The sequence below is a fragment of the Aphanomyces astaci genome (genome assembly GCF_000520075.1).
Source record: "Aphanomyces astaci strain APO3 unplaced genomic scaffold supercont1.12, whole genome shotgun sequence".
In the NCBI taxonomy this organism is placed as follows: Eukaryota; Oomycota; class Saprolegniomycetes; order Saprolegniales; family Verrucalvaceae; genus Aphanomyces; species Aphanomyces astaci.
In genome coordinates, this window is record NW_009798275.1 from 382,124 (window position 1) to 398,555 (window position 16,432).

The 16,432-nt window shown below is 52.7% G+C and overlaps 8 protein-coding genes across 10 annotated transcripts; 4 read left to right on the forward strand and 4 right to left on the reverse strand.

Annotated features, from left to right (window-relative positions):
- Positions 1-197: 197 nt before the first annotated feature.
- Positions 198-3,868, forward strand: H257_06190 (hypothetical protein; the record flags this gene model as incomplete). Its single annotated transcript, XM_009831330.1, has 8 exons — positions 198-372; positions 421-1,042; positions 1,101-1,373; positions 1,419-1,892; positions 1,951-2,447; positions 2,488-2,835; positions 2,971-3,029; positions 3,293-3,868. 8 exons carry the CDS (start codon positions 198-200, stop codon positions 3,866-3,868), a joined length of 3,024 nt encoding a protein of 1,007 aa, XP_009829632.1.
- H257_06191 lies at positions 3,265-4,798 on the reverse strand. 2 transcript variants are annotated; one of them, XM_009831331.1, is made up of 4 exons: positions 4,426-4,798; positions 4,251-4,352; positions 4,096-4,197; positions 3,265-4,022 (listed from the first exon to the last, which is right to left on the reverse strand). In XM_009831331.1, the coding sequence occupies exons 1-4, from the start codon at positions 4,763-4,765 to the stop codon at positions 3,895-3,897; spliced, it is 672 nt and encodes a 223-aa protein (XP_009829633.1). In that variant the 5' UTR covers positions 4,766-4,798; the 3' UTR covers positions 3,265-3,894. The 2 variants fall into 2 exon arrangements, with proteins under 2 accessions (XP_009829633.1, XP_009829634.1); XM_009831332.1 differs by having other exon boundaries at positions 3,265-4,197.
- A 141-nt stretch (positions 4,799-4,939) lies between these two features.
- H257_06192 lies at positions 4,940-7,439 on the forward strand. Of its 2 annotated transcripts, XM_009831333.1 has the most exons (10): positions 4,940-5,004; positions 5,050-5,400; positions 5,441-5,635; positions 5,687-5,740; positions 5,800-5,940; positions 6,019-6,216; positions 6,464-6,520; positions 6,587-6,905; positions 6,976-7,073; positions 7,126-7,439. In XM_009831333.1, exons 1-10 carry the CDS (start codon positions 4,969-4,971, stop codon positions 7,336-7,338), a joined length of 1,662 nt encoding a protein of 553 aa, XP_009829635.1. In that variant the 5' UTR covers positions 4,940-4,968; the 3' UTR covers positions 7,339-7,439. The 2 variants fall into 2 exon arrangements, with proteins under 2 accessions (XP_009829635.1, XP_009829636.1); XM_009831334.1 differs by having other exon boundaries at positions 5,050-5,635.
- A 177-nt stretch (positions 7,440-7,616) lies between these two features.
- H257_06193 (hypothetical protein) lies at positions 7,617-9,380 on the reverse strand. The gene is made up of 2 exons (XM_009831335.1): positions 8,223-9,380; positions 7,617-8,171 (listed from the first exon to the last, which is right to left on the reverse strand). The coding sequence occupies exons 1-2, from the start codon at positions 9,299-9,301 to the stop codon at positions 7,682-7,684; spliced, it is 1,569 nt and encodes a 522-aa protein (XP_009829637.1). The 5' UTR covers positions 9,302-9,380; the 3' UTR covers positions 7,617-7,681.
- Positions 9,381-10,343: 963 nt separating this feature from the next.
- On the reverse strand, positions 10,344-11,956 carry H257_06194 (hypothetical protein). The gene is made up of 2 exons (XM_009831336.1): positions 11,270-11,956; positions 10,344-11,218 (listed from the first exon to the last, which is right to left on the reverse strand). Exons 1-2 carry the CDS (start codon positions 11,936-11,938, stop codon positions 10,418-10,420), a joined length of 1,470 nt encoding a protein of 489 aa, XP_009829638.1. The 5' UTR covers positions 11,939-11,956; the 3' UTR covers positions 10,344-10,417.
- An 88-nt stretch (positions 11,957-12,044) lies between these two features.
- On the forward strand, positions 12,045-13,184 carry H257_06195 (hypothetical protein). Its single transcript, XM_009831337.1, has 5 exons — positions 12,045-12,383; positions 12,431-12,508; positions 12,559-12,705; positions 12,763-12,909; positions 12,955-13,184. Exons 1-5 carry the CDS (start codon positions 12,072-12,074, stop codon positions 13,156-13,158), a joined length of 888 nt encoding a protein of 295 aa, XP_009829639.1. The 5' UTR covers positions 12,045-12,071; the 3' UTR covers positions 13,159-13,184.
- Positions 13,185-13,367: 183 nt separating this feature from the next.
- H257_06196 (hypothetical protein) lies at positions 13,368-14,769 on the reverse strand. The gene has a single exon (XM_009831338.1). The coding sequence runs from the start codon at positions 14,712-14,714 to the stop codon at positions 13,425-13,427; it is 1,290 nt and encodes a 429-aa protein (XP_009829640.1). The 5' UTR covers positions 14,715-14,769; the 3' UTR covers positions 13,368-13,424.
- Positions 14,770-16,112: 1,343 nt separating this feature from the next.
- On the forward strand, positions 16,113-16,375 carry H257_06197 (hypothetical protein; the record flags this gene model as incomplete). Its single annotated transcript, XM_009831339.1, has 2 exons — positions 16,113-16,129; positions 16,195-16,375. 2 exons carry the CDS (start codon positions 16,113-16,115, stop codon positions 16,373-16,375), a joined length of 198 nt encoding a protein of 65 aa, XP_009829641.1.
- Between the last annotated feature and the right edge of the window lie 57 nt (positions 16,376-16,432).

Here is a 16,432-nt window from a genome sequence, read left to right on the forward strand (position 1 = left end):
TGCAAGGGAAACGCAAGGCGGTTGCGACGCTGCAAGACTCGCGTCAGCGCCCTCCTTCATCCTTCTTTTCTCCAACAAGTTCAAGCACTTCATCAAGTACACACTCAAGTGCGGTGTTGTTGGAAGACAACTACAATGACGACTCGTCCAGCGATGACGAAAGCCTTCCTCGTTCCGCTCGCGATTGGACAGCTGCAATGTCGCTGGCGCGAAAGCTGATTGCGCCGAAGGCTGTTCGAACGTCGCATGCACTCAGTGCGTTCCCTGTGGCATACTTGCGGCCAACCCCGCCTCGCATTGAGGAAGCTATTGAGGCCGATGACGTCGTCCTCACGTCGGACTTGGAAGTGGAGTACGATGACGACGATTCAGGTATACTCGTGGCTTGGTTATGCTTGGGAATGACCTTTTCATGGGTAGATACGGGTGTGTTGAACACGGTGGATGAGGTGCTGGCATTTCAGGAGGACGAGGAGGATTTGCAGGACGAGTCCTCACCAACCAATAGTCATCGGGGCGTCCCCCCCGAGCCCGTCCCCAACACTGCTATGTTGCCCGACGAGCTCCGCGAATTGTCGCGGTCGGGGTGGAACGTCCTCACTGGCATGGTTCCTCCAGATACTCCTGTTGACCAATCCGAATGGTTTCGTGGCTACTGTGGTCCTAGCCATCAAGCCGCTTTGCTCTGGGACCAACCCATGGACCTGTTCCACTTTTTCCTTCCGAAGTCTATGTGGCAACACATCGCCACTGAAACCAATAACTACCGGCGCGATAACATCCAAACAATCGTTACCGAGATGCATCGGACTCAGCGCCGCCTAGCGAAGTCGAAGCAATCACACAAGGCCAAGCCTGTCGCAGTGTTGATGGCGAAAGTCCTCAATGTGAAACCCATTGCACCTGCCGAGATTCACGTGTGGTTTGGACTTCTCATTGGCCATATGCTTTGCAAACGCAAACACATCAAAGACCAATGGAGCCGTAGTGAAATCGGAGCCATCCCTGCAGGGACGTTTGGGCGGTACATGTCAAGGACAAGGTACCGATATCTACATCGTGTTTAGAACTAGAGACTTTATTACGGTACCATTTTTTAGATTTGAACAAATTTCGAAGTACCTGCATTTCTCCGACAACAAAGACCCCAGAGCAAAGACTGACAAAGCGTGGAAGGTGCGACCAATTGTGGAGACTCTTGAACGCACCTTCAAAGAAGGGTACTTCATGGGGCAAACCTTGGCCTTCGACGAAGGCATCATTCCATCCCGAAGCCGCCTGAACAAGCTGAAGCAGTATGTCAAGGACAAGCCTCACAAGTGGGGCACGAAGTTGTTCATGCTGAACTGCAGTCGCACTGGCTACTGCGGACGGTAATTGAATGGTCTGAATGAGGTATAGCTCAAAACAAATTGTAGAATAGAGATATACTGCGGCAAGCAAACCTCGAGCGAGGAGCAGTGCGCCTTGGATGCAAAGACGGGTCCATCGGCTGTTGTGCGGAACATCAAGCGGTACTTCGACCAAACGCTCGATGAAGGGCGGCGCACGATTGTAACCGACCGGTTTTACACCTCAGTTGCATTGTCACAGCAACTGAGGGGTATGAACTTCAATTCCGTCGGTACTATCATGACAAACCGCCTTGGTTGGTGTAAAGACATCAACTGGACCTTTGCTCGACGTCCAAAGAGCATCAACCGAGGCGCATTCAAGATGGCGATCGCCAAGTGTAACCCAGAAATGGCCGCCATAAGTTGGGTCGACAATCGACCTGTGTCATTCTTGTCGAATGGGCTGCCAACCGATCCAACCACCTGTCGCCGCCGTGAAAAGGCTACGGCCACAACACCGTACGAGTCAAAGACGGTACCGACACTGCAATGCATCAAGTACGTCCTCACAATGCAGTCCTAGTCCTCAGTTGTATATTGATGATCATTTGCGTAGAACGTACCTCGATGGTATGAACGGCTGTGACAGACACGATCAACTACGGCTACACAGCTACTCCGTTCAGCTAAGTCGAAAGTTTGTAAAGTACTACAAGTCCCTCTTTCTTGGACTAGTTGACATGGCCATTGTCAACGCGTACATTGTTCACAAAGACACTGCAGCTCGGCTCAACATGCCGATTATGACCCATCGCGAATTCATGCTGGCGCTTCATGAACTTCTCCTGCAAGCCACCGCGGCCGACTTCACTCAAGAAAAAAAGAAATCAACTGGTCCGAATTCAGTGAGGAGTGCAACCCAGTCAACGACCTTCAACGAGAAGCGACACGTCCTTCAAGAAATAACCAAGTGGAAGCCAACCAAGGCTGGTAGATCGCGTGCGCGCCAGCGTTATGGATGTAAAGTATGTCAAATCAGCCGAACTGCTGAGCAAACGCGCGGACGGTCCACCGTCTTCATCTGTGCGCAATGTACTGAGGATGCCAACGGAGGTAATTGTCGTGTTGACGTGTAATATCTCACTTGTGATAGGACAATTGTTCTTATGTCCCCAAGAGCGTACTCAATGGAACGGCCAGCACATGTCGTGCTTTGAGGTGTGGCACAGCCAGTGGCAATGTGGCCTCCGCCTCCCACCGGCATTTCGTTGCCGTTTCATTCGTACATTCAAGCCATCGACGAGATCATTCGAAACCTCGCAGCGAGATGAGGACGAAAGTAAGGATCTCCATGAAGACGGCGGTGAAGACGACGAAGGAAACGATGGCGGAGACGAGGGTGCCAAAACCCAGGGACGCGACAGTTGCGATGATGTCTACCGTCAAAGCGAGATCCTCGCATATGGTGCAGGAATTCAAGGAAGTGACGGAGAAAGTGATGGTACACTCATCCTTGACAATATGAGTGCAACGACTGATATACTCGAACCGGACGACCACCCAAGGGCAATAGTAGTGTAACAAAATCATAGATCTACTCAACAAAGTTGTATTCGTTTTATCCATCATTTTGTAGCTAACTTCAACAACGCTGCCACCAACCAAATCAACTTACACGACGAGACAATCAAGGATGTCATGATATGTTTTGCTTGTTCGGGTCATTATATTTCATCCAATGAGATACTGACAAAGTCGTTGAGTGAGGACTTGCATGTTTAAATGAGTGAGGACTACATAAATTATACTTGGTTATACTATTGAAATTACATCCGGAACAGTCGAGTGAAGACGAGTCCTCACATTGGTCCACAAAGAGTTAATTGCCAAGTCGACCCATTATCCGGATAACGTTGTTTTTCATTGGGATGGCATCCGATATCCCAAAGTACCGGCAGCGACATGCCCGGACCGACGTGTCGGAAGGGGATGCCAAGGCGTACACAGTGAATGAAGAGTCCAGATTCATTCTCGTCCGCAACATCCCGGCGCTGGGCGCGACCGACGAGTTGCTGCGACGACTCGCTGAGTTTGGGACCGTTGAACGTCACCGCCTCGAAGACGATCACGACGACGCCTCCGAGTATGTGGACGTCATGTGGGTTCAATTCGATACTGTGACTGCTGCTCGTCGTGCCAAAGCGCTGGCGGTGAAGAACCCGTTCTACGGCAGCGTTTTGCAGATCTCTTACCTTCCCCAGGACGAACGATCAAGTGACACCCGGGCCAAACTCGACGAGCGACGGGAGCTGCTCCAGACACGGTTCCATGCGCATCAACGTCGTCATGTTCCTCCCGACATCATTGGACCTCTCCTTCCTCAAGCCCCGCCGCGTGCTCCACTTCCGTTGTGTCCCCCACCCGCAGTGTCGGTAGAAGGACTCCCACCGCCGACTGCTCCATCGAGTGATTCGGTTGCGTCTCAACCAACAAGTATGCCGCCCCCACCACCACAGAAACGTCGGCGTATTTAACCAGTGTGACTTTGTATCGTTTTATATTACGACAACACGACGGTGTGCTGGAACTCCTGCCGCATCGATCGAACGAAGCTGGAGAGGTTGCCAGTCGCATTGAGTTGGTCCACGAGCTTGTTCAATGCGGGGATTGCCGGTGCGCACGAGTCCACTGTCCCGTGTAGAGAGATGCCAAGGTCATGTGAGGAAGGTATCCATCATGATGACAGCAAAAGGAGGCTTACCGACGAACAAGTCGCTGTCGGATCGAATGCGCAACGAGAATGTGAATTCGCGACTGGGCACGTCGCGGTCTATTTGCGTGAACACGAACGATAGGTTCTTGTCTAATGCGTATGTGAACGATGGCATGGATGGACGTGGATCGTGAGGTACCTACCTCCTGTCGCATTGATCACGAGACCAAGCTTCCGATACATATCGATGCACTTGGTAAGCTCAGCGACGCTAAGAGCATGTGCTTGGGACGCTTGGGACACGTCTACAAGCATTCAATGCATCATGTGAGTGAAAAAGACAAATGTCGAGATCAACATTGGGAATGTGCAGGGTACCATGTGTAAAATTGGAGAGTTTGCTGTCGTGGAGAGCCTTTTGAGCTCGCAAGCCCAGGACCACAGGTTCCGACGTCGACATTTCTGCTTGCAGGAGTCGCACTTCGCTTTGGCTACCCTGGATCGTCCGAAGCTTCTCGCTCCTCGTTTCCTCGCGGGTGCTGGCAGCAGTGGCCAATTGCTCTTTCTTCGCCATGAGGTTCTGCAGTTGCTGACGATCTTTCTCCATCTCCTCCGAGAATATCTGCTTTGTTTCCTCGAGGGTAGCTTTCTCGTTTTCCACCCATGTCGATAGCGCCCTAGCTGTCGCCTCCAGGTGCGTCTCGAGCGAGTCGGCCATCGTCCAAATTCAAACTTTCCGCGAGGTGTCAAATACGTTGCGCGGATTGGACAATAAAATCCTAATTTCAACGAATCAATGACGTAATCTTATGGGCAAAGAAATCGTGCAAATTATGGACACGATTGGCCAATCCATGGACTTTATGTCCAATCAATGCCCATCATTTGCTCATTCGCAAGTGAGGTGATCCCGACGCGACCATGCCAAGCCTGCTCCAGCTCGCCACGCACGCAGAGGTAGCATGCTCCCCAAAGGTGCATGATGTGAGCATGCCAACGTAGAATGAGTTCCGCAGCTTGATTCGGTCCAAGGACCCGTTAGCACGGTTGAAAGTTCTGCATGCCGACCTTCAAGCCAAGTGCGACAAGGAACAACTGCTCACGTTGATGGAAGTGGCGACGCAAAAGCTGGTCGAGAAGCTGTCGTGGGAACTCCACCACAACAAAGGCATGACGCCAGCCAGCGTCGGCATTCCCGAACTTCTGGACGTGTGCATTGCTGGCGCCACGGACAACCTCCTGACGAACCATGCGCCGTACAAGATCCTCGAAGACCTCATGGACGGCCAAACGATTGTCACGTGCGAAAAGCTGTGGGAACTGCTCGAAACCCGCAAGGGCCGCCTGACCACGGTACGCAAGACGACGACGTCCATCCCTTTCATGTCACTAGGCCAACTTCATCCCGCCATACGACGGCAAGATGCCAAAGACAACCAAGGCGTCATTGTGCCTCTTACGTCTGTCCAACACCCTTCTCCGCCGTCTCTCCAAGACGCACAACACGGTGTTCTGCGGCCGCATTCTTGCGTTCTTGTCGTTTGCATTTGCGCTGTCCGAGCGCTCCGCCGTCAACCTCACCGGCCGCGTAAGCCAAGTCCCTTGTGTGCAATCGGGGTCATGCTGTCGTCTCGTATAGGCCAACGTGAACAACGTGACTGTTTTCGATGACGAAGCGACATTTGTGGACAACGTACGACTTTGAATGATATCAGTCGAACGTACAGTATATCTGATTCCATACGGAGGTAGACGCGAACGGACGACGGCGGCATCAGCAACCCCCACGACACGGCGACCGAGTACCGAGTGTACCAGTCGTTTTGGGCCATTCAACGGTACTTTCGGCAGCCGAGTGTGGCCATCGACAGCGCCACCGACTGGAGTTCCTTTGTACGTCTTATGATGTATATGGTTTCATATGCAAACCAAGGTCGAGGGAATAATGCTATATTTATATATATGGCCTAGACAACCGAGCTCACGGCAGTGTTGGACGCGTTCGACAGCCATTCGTTCAACCCCAAAGACCTGGACCACGATGTGGTCATGTTCGACGATGACAACTCGCCCGACTTGGCATTTTTCCAGACAAAGTACTTGACCAACAGTCGACTGTTCCGCTTGCAATTGCGGGATCCTGTCTTGCGAGAATGCATGTTGACCCAGGTATTGTGCATTTCACCCAAGCAATTTGGACTAACTTTAGTTTACAAACATTAGTATATATATGGTTTTGCCCAATATGGCGAGTCAAACGTTTGGATTGGCAGAAATTCACCTGAACGTGTTTTTTGATTGGCTTGGGCGGTTGTTGAATCCATTCTCCAAAGACATTCGATTCACACAACGATTTTTGACAATATAAAATAGGTTGATATTTTTTAACATATCAATACTCGTACGGATTGTGTAGTTTTGGATTTTGCTTCGGTACTTTGAGACGGCCAAGCTACCCCCATCGGCGACAGAGGTATGTACGATCATCGATCGATCAATGGACGACGTACGACGGAATATGGATGGATGGCTGGGGTAGACTCAAGTGTCGGATCTGTCGGCGCGGGTGTTGAGTTTGCTCAAGAAGACGCCGTCCGAGAGCAAGGGCTTGACGGATATGCTCATGCAAGTGCTCGACCGGGAAACCAATTGGACGCTGTGGAAACAGGACAAGTGCAAACCGTACGAACGGTTCCCGACTGCCCCCGACAGCAGCCCCCCTCTCCAACACGATAACGACGCCACTCGAGCCAACGAGCCGCCTCTGAAGAAGCCTCGAGTGGCCGACCCACTGTTGGACGCACTGGTTCAAGAAGACACGCAGAGTCTCTTGTCCAAGATCCAAGGCCCTACTCGAAGTACTGTGCATATGTACATATGTTTGGACCTACTTACCTCTTGACGACGTGCTTATAATACCATCAATAGAGACGGCGGTGCCCGTGGAAGAGTTTGTGCAGCGGTTCGAAGAAGCCCGGGACCCTGAGAATGGCATCGAGCGCGAGTACTGGCCAGACACGGACAAGGTTGTGTGTCTGCGATGATGTGTGGATATTGATTCATGCGATGTGGTTGTAGATGGTGTGCTGGCGTACGATGCGCGGATGCATGCGCACGAAGATCACGTTTATGGACAAGATGATTCAAGGCACGGGGGCGATGGTGGAAGCCATCTTGCACGTGCAGCATGGCGACGTTGTGGCGCCGTCGACGTCCCCTGCATCCGACGACGTCCCCCCCGCGGGGGATAATCCCCCCGCAGAAACGTCCAAAGTGGGGCTCCAGTCGTGAAGCCGTAGAAGCAAGAATGACTTCTTGATCATCGTGGGAGAGGGAATTTGCTAAGCTAACAGACACTACATAACAAGTGTGACCCATTTCGTTTCCATATATGATGTATTGAAGAACCGCCTAAGCCAATGAAATCACGTTGCGTTGAATTTCGGCCAATCCAAAGTTACAGATTCAGTGAAGTTGATATTGTATGTATAGTTTGAACAAGCTTAAACAGGTTAAATGCTATTGGCTAATGGACTCAAAAGCCGCCCAAATTGGGGTAAAATTCGAAACTGGAGTCTTAATCGAATTTTTTGTATTTTAAATATTATAATACGATGGACAATGGCATATTCAATCACGATTCTCGGGACCGACTCGACACGATGCGAAAGCGCGGGGACTGTACGACCCCCACGCACTGAAATGTCGTGGCGGCGGCCGCCCGCGTCTCGAAGAAGACGACTTCGATGCAGTGGACCATGGCTTTGTGAAGGGCCGCGCCGTGGAAGCCGTAGTGCCACGACAGCGACCGCCCCGATGGACGGATTTCAAACAGGAGCGGTTCGACGCACTTGGTCTGCAGCCACATGGCCTTGGGGTGGTCCTTGGAGCGTACCGCGTGGTAAATGTCTGCTTGGGGTACCCACATCCCCGCTGAAAACTCTTCGACCGGCTCGACAAAGTTGCGAAACCGGCCAAACGCGACGACAACGGCAGTCGACTCGGTCGACAGCGGCGGCATCACGGTGATGGCGGGGTGATGGCGGCGATGGAACTGCACTTTCAAGTTGGTGCCGCAAAAGCTAGTGGTCGAGTGGTGCCCGCGCTTGCAGTGCGGAAAGCATCTAGGGGGGATGGGGTCAATAACAGCAACAGGTCTATGGGGGGGGGCGTACCGGAGATTGCGCACGCCGCCTTTTTTGTTGTTGCGGTAGTACAGCGTTTTAAACTCGAGCGGCATGCCGTCGTCGTCGACGAACGTAGCTACGGCCAACGAGTCTAGGTTGTCATGGTGGTCAACATGGTCGTAGTAGAGGCGCTGCTGGCTAGGTGAAGCCGGCAGGTGCACCTGTGGCTGGGGGAGTTGTTGGTCTGCAGGTGTTGGAACCAGGCACGCAATGGACGGCAACACGGCAAACTCGTCCGACATGGTCCACAGCTCGTCGTCGGCAAACTCCACAGCGGTCGGCGACTGCGTTCGGTTGGCTGGCGGTGCCATCGCCACTTTGTCCATAATGGAGAGGGGGTTGTCGAAGTCTACCCACATGACGTCGTCGTCGGCGCACTCTTCCAAGAGTAGGTCGTCGCACGAGACGGAGGACGTCGCCGCCGCCTCGGGACGGACGGGTGACGACGGGGGAGCGAATGGCGCCAACACGACGCTGAACGCCGACTTTTGCACACACAGCGCCGGACACCCGAGCTTGATTTGAGCGTTGCGACCACAGCACATCCACGAAATCAGACTCTGCACGCGGTCCACGTGCACAACCACCGCACACAGCGCATGGCTGTTGGCGTTGCGGGCTGCCGTCGATTCGTTCAAGTGCACGCGGGTGTACCCGCCGTGGACGGTGTGGACTTCGGTCGTGGCATCGCGCAGCAGGACTTTGAAGGCGTCGAGGTGCTCCCATGCCACCATATGAGTCATCACGAGCTGTACCGAACGATGGCTGTCCCTCTCGGGTAGGATCGCATGATGCGCCAGCAGGTCGCGGGCCAATCTCGACTGTGCGTGTTGTTGAAGTGGTACGATCGTGCCCGTGGCGAAGCAACCCAAGCATACCCACTCATTGGGCGAAATTGGATCCATGCATTGCAAGGTCGACCCCAGCGATGACTGCGCGTAGTCGCGGGAGACGGCAACGTGAAGGTTAACATCCGGGTCCAGATCGAGAAGGATCTGCGACTGCAGGAGGATGTCGTCACACGTGCTCGGGGCACACCCACCATGACCATTTCCTACGCTGCTCATCTTCGAATGATCACATTCGCCCACTCAGGGCCAACGTGGCGAAACGGCCTTATTCGGGGGTCGTCGATTTTGGAAGCTTATTGTAGTCTTGTGGAAGTTGGGGACCGCAAATAGTTTCGTACATCGTACGATTGTGACGTTGTATCGATCGTGCTTTTCACCCAAATTTGGACCATTAGCCAATAACATTTAACCAATTTAAAGATGTTCAAACTATACATACTTCACTGAATCTGTACTTTGGATTGGCGGAAATTCAATGCAACGTGATTTCATTGGCTTAGGCGGTTGTTTAATTCGTTCCGTTTAAGACTCCAGTTTCGATTAATTTGGACATTTGAGTCCATTAGCCAATAGCATTTAACCTATTTAACTTTGTTCAAACAACTAACATACAATATTTAGCATATATCTGGCTTAGCCCAACTTCACTGAATCTGTACTTTGGATTGGCGGAAATTCAACGCAACGTGATTTCATTGGCTTAGGCGGTTGTTTAATTCGTTCCGTTTAAGACTCCAGTTTCGAATCAACTTGACAACAGCGTTACGATTATACGTATACTGTATTACAATGGCTTACTTTATTCAAGTGCATTTGTTCGTCGTACCGTACATTACAGTACATGTGTACGTACACTATTACATAGTGTATAAGATGCCGCCGTTTCGACAAAAAAGTCATCCACCGATACAGCAATGTGCCCGTTTTAAAGCCCGTAAACAAGAAACCACGAATAATTCCCTCTTTACAACAGTTCCACTGTTCTTTTTACCCGAAATGAAATTATCACATCCGGATATACACCTTTTTGCCCGAAGCCCTGTAACGTGGGACTCCGACCTACCCCCAGTGAGTACATACGATGCTAAATCTCCGGGGTTAACTGTATCGCTAGTGGTTAGCTAACCACTTTACACCCCTAGTCAGACGTGAAGTGGTCCGAGCATACAAAGTTCCATATAAACCTCATATTGTAGTATTTTCTGAGAAATACAACAGTAGCACGGTTTCAATGAGGGAATTGTACAGAAACCACAAGTGGATAACATAACGTGTCCCATATTATAAACTTTAAGGCTAATCACCCGTTACTTGCATGTAACGATGAGTCAGTTACGACTGACTGACGTCCGCCTCCACCAACACGTTGCTATAGCTGCCCGAGTTTCTCCGGGCTTTGGTGCCGCTGGTGTTGAGACGACCTTCGGGGATCTGATCGTCCGGTACCAAGTCTCGGGTAGTGCTGCCCAAGCAGCAGCAGCACCTCAGCCACGTTGACGTGAATACGTGGCGCAGCCACGAGTACCCTTCCGAGTTCATCTCCCCTTCGATGTCGCTGGCGGTGCGTTTGCGGACTCCCGCCGACCGTCGCGCCAGCCCTACGCCGGTGAGCGAGACGTCACCGAGAAGCATCCATCGGTCCATCACGGCGTGGTTGGTGACCCATCCGTCGGCCGTCCGCGTCAGCGGGACCGGCACCGCGCCGCCGCGGGACGCCATGAGTTTGGCGACTTCTTGCCGACAGACTATGTATAGCCCCGCGCTGGCAACGATCCACGCGGTGAAGAGCAGCAGTGACGGCACGTCCATTTCAGTTGCCGTCGCTCTGTCGGCACCTTGTTGTAGCTCCATGTGCTGCACCAGCATGATTTGGCCAGTGGTCGCGGCGACGAGGGCGATGGAGTACAGCGCCGTGGCGCGCACTTGGGTGGAATTGAGGCGGTAGAGGCCGGCGGCTTGCATGTATAGCACGACAGCGAGCGAGCCAAAGAGGACCAGTTGGAGGACAAACAGCGGGGCAAAGACTGCGACCCAGGGCAGCCCCGCCGAGTTGGCCGACGTCGGCTTCGCGGCGATGTCCGAGTTGTGGGCGAGAAGGAGTGTAAATGTAAACAGCAGGATCCAAGACACGCCCTAGGAAGTGGTTAGGAAGAAGAGCGAGAGGGGTGTGGTCGAGTGATGTACGGGGAGGGTGGTCCTGGACTTGCAGAGGAGATAACGCACGACGTAGCCGACTTCAATGATCATGAGCGGAGCGTAAGCGACGTAGACGCTGATATCGGACGAGTCGCTGAGAATGGCGCAGAAGGCGACTTCGGCCCAGAAGAGGAGGAAGCAGAGCGGCATGCTCACGGCGTACAGCAGCAGGATCTTGCGCAACAGTGGGAGCAGCGGCTCGTTGGACATCATGTCCGTCTCGGCCCATTGACGCAACTCTGTGGCAGCGCGGATGGACAGGACATGCGCACCAAGCATGACGAGGTTGGCAACCCAGAACGGCAAGAAGACCACCCACCAGTTCCAGTGGCGTGCCGGGCCAAGCACGTTGTCGGCGTTCAGAGCTATGAGACCGAAGCCAACGAAGACGCACATCACGTAGATCATGACGCCATTTAGCAGGACAGCGAGGGACTGCTCTGCGTACACAATCGGCCGAAACGGGCGCATGCTTCGCAAGTCATTGGTCTCGGTCTCGCGGGGGGACGAGAAGGATGCATTGGCAGGATGGATGGATTGATACATCGTTTCCTCGTGATAAGAGTTTCGCATTGCCCGAAGGAGCGGGGACCGCTCGCCGCTGTCGTCGCTGGACCTGTCCATGCTTATGCTGTTGGTGCGATGGTCGCCCCGCATGGTGATTGTGCAAATCTGGAAGGTCGAAGTATTTAAAAGCAATTCCTGAAAATATCCTACCAGTTGTATATATTTAGCACTATTTTGCTTTTTAAATTATGGTCTGCCGTGATTTCAAAAATCCAGCTTGGCAATGTTGAAGGAGGTGGTCCTGGTATTGGCCACGGCCGCAACAACCTGCGTGGCCTACGTCATTCTACGGGAGATACTTGTCCCTGGCACCTATGAGCCAAAGAAAAGCAAGCAGGAGCGGCGACAGGAGCGCAATGAACGCCGACGGACTCGCATCGACGAACGCAGGAAGCAAAAACAGATGCAAGCCAAGGCGGAGCGGCAACATCGATGGGAGATCGAGGCTGCATTGCATCCGATCGACCAAGAGGAGAAACAACGGCTGTACGACGCCAAGATGGTCGTAAAGAAGCAGCAGCAAGCGCAGCTCGAGGTGTCGGAGATCATTGCGATCTCATGCGATGACTGACGACCTTCTAGGAGCGATTGAACATGGCAATGGCTATTGGACTCCGCGTTGTCGTGGACCTCGACTTTCTCAACGTCCAAACCATTCGGGTACAACTTCCATCGACGTCTCCATCCCACGCAGGCCATCGTTGCATTAGGAGCGGAACAGTGTCTTCAAGCAAATCGCGACCATCTACGGAACGATGAAGAAGAGCTCGTTCTCGAACCTGCTGTCGTTGCATCTTGCCTCATACGGCGGCGACGTCGCGACGTTCTGTGACCAAAAAGGAGCTCAATCGTGGAAGGTATGTAACCTCAACTTCCTTCCAAAGGCTGAGAGAAGCAACCCTCCATTGAGGTAGGTCACCCGCCACGACCAGCCAGTGCACGACCTCTTCCAGAACGACAATGTCGTCTTCTTGTCCCCAGATGCCCCCACCGCGCTCACTGCCGTCGACCCCGACACCGTGTACGTCGTCGGGGGTATCGTCGACCGCACTGTGCGCAAGGTTCGTCCTCTTGTTGAGCCATTAGAGTGTCACGATTTCAAGTAGAGTCAATCGCTGGCCAAAGCGCATGGGTCGGCCATCCGCACCGCTCGACTGCCTGTCCAAGAGCACCTTCGGGTCAAGTCGCATGTCCTCAACATCGACACGGTGGTTCTCGCGCTTCTGGAAGTCCACAACCACGGCGATTGGAAGCGCGCGTTCGAGTCGGTCTTGCCCAAACGGCTGCTGCGTCCGGACGAGTCCCAATAATAAAATGCAACTAACTCCATTCGCAACCATGTTATATTCGTCCGTGCTGTTCAATGGCAGGTTGCGGCCGATGCTGTGCCGCAGCCGGTGATTGCCACCGAGGTTGCCCAAGCAGCGGTGCGCACAATTTCTACAGTATAGTCCGCATTATGGTCATACATGCTGGTCGGGAAAAATGCAAAACAGTGGGTCAAACACGACTTTGACAAGGATATAGTAATGTCGCCAGATCGACGACGATGGTGTGGGGTCAGGTCTTGTTGTCATTATAGGGCTGCTTTCTGGAATGGGATTACGCTTCTTCCCTTCGAGTTCCCAACGAAGAAGACGGTGGCTTGGAGGAGTAGCGAGCCCTGCGACTGTCGCTCATGCCACGCCCTGGCCATCGCTTGAGACCACTTGGGCCGGCGGTCATTCCACTTTCGTTTCTTCTTGAGCTGCTTGTACAGTGCCCAATGGCCATGCGCCTTGGCTTCCTCGATTCCAATGTACAAAAGTCTTCTGTTTGGCCACTCCACGGGGCACTCGCACAAATGTACACACTTGTGAACGTTGTGGTTTATAATGCATCGCACCACGTCTTCGTGTCCAGCTGCCGCCGCCGCAGCCGTGGCCTCCTTCAGGCATCCTTCGGTTCGAAACATGAGGAGAAAGTCAACAATCTTCAGATATCCACGTGCGGCCGCGAGAGTCAACGCGCGGACAGTGCATCCCTCCGTACGCTGCCAATGCAGGAACTGCAGCATAACGAAGTCTCCGCGCTCGGCGGCGGCGTCCATCGCCGAGGCATGACACCCTTCCCTGCGATTCTCATGCAAAAATCGAACGATATCCATGTGGCCACCCGCCACAGCGGCGTCCATCGCTCGCTTCGTGCATCCTTCGGATCGATGGGCGTGCAAGAACTTCACCACTTCCAAATATCCGTTCTCGGCCGCACCGTCCATCGCGGACGTCGTGCACCCTTCGTGGCGGTGGTGGTGAAGAAATGTTACAATGTCCAAATGTCCATGCTTCGCCGCGTTATCCATGGCCAGTTTGGGGCATCCGAGTGCCGGACGATGATGATGAATAAACGACACGAGGTGCCCGTGGCCGTGCGCGGCTGCGAGGGTTAACACGTACGATGTGAAGCCATCGGGCGTGTTAACATCGTGGAACGCTCGCAGGACGTCCAAGTGGCCATGCAGAGTGGCTTGCAAGACAGCCGGACCATGGCCGATCAGGTGGTGAGTCTCCAGCAGGTAGCGCACGGCGGCGACGTTGCCGATCGAGCTGGCATATTCAAGGAACGTGCCGCCCGCAGCGATGTCTGGAGAGGCATTGTAGAGTTGACGAAGCCCGGTTACTCCGTGGGTTTGAAACCATTCGTGGCGAGTGAAGGCGGCAGCAGTGCGAGCTGTTGGTGCGGGGCAGTTGGCAGACTGCAGGACGCGGGCAGCAGCCACAATCCGCAGCAACTTGTGCGGAATGCCACATTGGTAGGCTAACATACAAGGCAGGAGGTCGCTGCTCAAGAGAATCGAGAAAGGTGTTGGCACGCCTGTTGTCAGCATATTGCTGTGGATTATGCTTGTGCAAGAGAGTCGTGGCAAGTGGCAAGTGCCAAGGCCCATCTGACGTGAAAATCTGCCACAAGCAAATGAGACATGACAGAAACTTCAACTTGGGTGCACTTACAGTTAACAGTAAGGGCCTGTCTGGCAACCAACATGCACGGAATCGGATAATCATAAGAAATACTTCCAAGTAGTAGAGGTTATCCGAACAGGAGGGGTTCCATTCGGTGTTTTCGTGTGCTATGAGCAGGTGGACAAGTGAGGATGGCTTGGCGCTGTTGATACAGGCCAACCACGAGCGACCGTTCCTCCAAGATCGAGTTATGAAGTCTTGGGGGTGCTCGCGTGCAACTTGCTTAATTAAAGTTCCTGGCTTATCTTGTCAGGCCAGGTACTCAAAGTTGACGGCAAGAAAACATCGCACAGGTTCCACCTGATACTCGACAACCACGAAAAGTTCCAGAAGGATTCTGTGTATTTGTATGGTATCGACCCAATGTATGAGTACTGTACGAGCAGAAGTCTGCGACGACGGGCAGGCCTCGCGAAGCGACAACGATAGTGAACAAGTACTTTAAAGGAAAGGTGAAATAGAGGTTTCGTGTTTGAAATAATTTTGAAACTCTATGCTAATATTGTGCTTTCGAGTGAAATTTCAAATCGATTTGATTGGCTACTTCAGATGTGCTCAAAATTATTAGCCAATCAAAACCTTCTCAATGAAATTCAACCAATCAGATCGATTGTGGATCGGTTTGGTCGGCGCGATTCGATTGCACCCCCCTCTGCAAATTTGTATCAAATCGACAATAAGGAGATTTCCACCTAGCTTCTCATTTGTTGTAAAGAGAGAACGCTGACGTCGCCGGTATCCGATCATTGGCGGTGCTGCTCCGCTTACCAGGCGTTGTGGTCACGCCAAGCCGAGACCGTTGTCATGCTGTAGAGGCCTTGTGTATTCTGCTGCGCCGCCTCAAATACCCGACCATTTCTTCGTCTTGGTGTCGTGCTTGACACTCATTTTTCGAGCGCATCACCAAGCGCTTTGAAAGTTTATACATGTTGATGCATTGCTAGAGGTTTTTTGAACGACAGACTATCGTTCAGCCAGCCATTTTGCGGACATATGCATCAATTGTAGACAGGTTTTGTCGTTCCGGAATTTGATCATAGAGGTTTTTTCGCCTAGCGGAAAGAGAACGATATCGTTCATTGCGAAATCTCCTTATTGTCGATTGAAGTTATTCTATAAAGTGACAGTACCTTTTGCATAAGCTACACCGTTCATCGTAATTGGTGTGGATCCCCGAATAGTGTGGATTCGTAATTAGTGTGGTCCACACTATTAAGTGTGAGCACCAGGTCCACCCATCGAACTCCGCCACGGAGTTTCAAATGCAGTTGCCTCCATTGTAAAGACGTAATGCAGCCAAGTCTGTTCTCAGCGTCGCCGATCGAAGCTGCGTTCGCGCGGCAGAACGCGCGCATTGTTGCCCGTTCAGTCGCGGGTGAAGGAGTCGGTGGTGAAGCAGCCGGTGGTGAAGGAGCCGGTGGAGATGGCGTCGGTGGTGAAGGAGCTGGTGGTGATGGCGTGGGTGGTCATCCCAGAAAGCGCAAGCTTCAGCAGGTTGTCACAATCTCGGATCGAGTTCGGGTGATGCGGTGGATGATTAATGATGCCCTGGAAAATGGTGAGAAGGGTGTCAATGTGAGAA

What these genes read in the sequence shown, in the direction of transcription:
- H257_06191 (XM_009831331.1), bottom strand. Translation starts at nt 4,765, where the DNA reads ATGGCCGACTCGCTCGAGACGCACCTGGAGGCGACAGCTAGGGCGCTA. An exon ending in CGTGATCAATGCGACAGGAG is followed by an intron (nt 4,198 to 4,250) that starts GTAGGTACCTCA and finishes CATACGCATTAG; the next exon opens with ACAAGAACCTATCGTTCGTG. An exon ending in CGACAGCGACTTGTTCGTCG is followed by an intron (nt 4,023 to 4,095) that starts GTAAGCCTCCTT and finishes TACACGGGACAG; the next exon opens with TGGACTCGTGCGCACCGGCA.
- H257_06192 (XM_009831333.1), top strand. Translation starts at nt 4,969, where the DNA reads ATGCCAAGCCTGCTCCAGCTCGCCACGCACGCAGAG. An exon ending in AAGCGACATTTGTGGACAAC is followed by an intron (nt 5,741 to 5,799) that starts GTACGACTTTGA and finishes ATACGGAGGTAG; the next exon opens with ACGCGAACGGACGACGGCGG. An exon ending in TACCCCCATCGGCGACAGAG is followed by an intron (nt 6,521 to 6,586) that starts GTATGTACGATC and finishes TGGCTGGGGTAG; the next exon opens with ACTCAAGTGTCGGATCTGTC.
- H257_06193 (XM_009831335.1), bottom strand. Translation starts at nt 9,301, where the DNA reads ATGAGCAGCGTAGGAAATGGTCATGGTGGGTGTGCCCCGAGCACGTGT. An exon ending in GGCGGCGTGCGCAATCTCCG is followed by an intron (nt 8,172 to 8,222) that starts GTACGCCCCCCC and finishes CATCCCCCCTAG; the next exon opens with ATGCTTTCCGCACTGCAAGC.
- H257_06194 (XM_009831336.1), bottom strand. Translation starts at nt 11,938, where the DNA reads ATGCGGGGCGACCATCGCACCAACAGCATAAGCATGGACAGGTCCAGC. An exon ending in AGTCCAGGACCACCCTCCCC is followed by an intron (nt 11,219 to 11,269) that starts GTACATCACTCG and finishes ACCACTTCCTAG; the next exon opens with GGCGTGTCTTGGATCCTGCT.
- H257_06195 (XM_009831337.1), top strand. Translation starts at nt 12,072, where the DNA reads ATGTTGAAGGAGGTGGTCCTGGTATTGGCCACGGCCGCAACAACCTGC. An exon ending in AGCAGCAAGCGCAGCTCGAG is followed by an intron (nt 12,384 to 12,430) that starts GTGTCGGAGATC and finishes ACGACCTTCTAG; the next exon opens with GAGCGATTGAACATGGCAAT. An exon ending in AAGGAGCTCAATCGTGGAAG is followed by an intron (nt 12,706 to 12,762) that starts GTATGTAACCTC and finishes CCATTGAGGTAG; the next exon opens with GTCACCCGCCACGACCAGCC.
- H257_06196 (XM_009831338.1), bottom strand. Translation starts at nt 14,714, where the DNA reads ATGCTGACAACAGGCGTGCCAACACCTTTCTCGATTCTCTTGAGCAGC.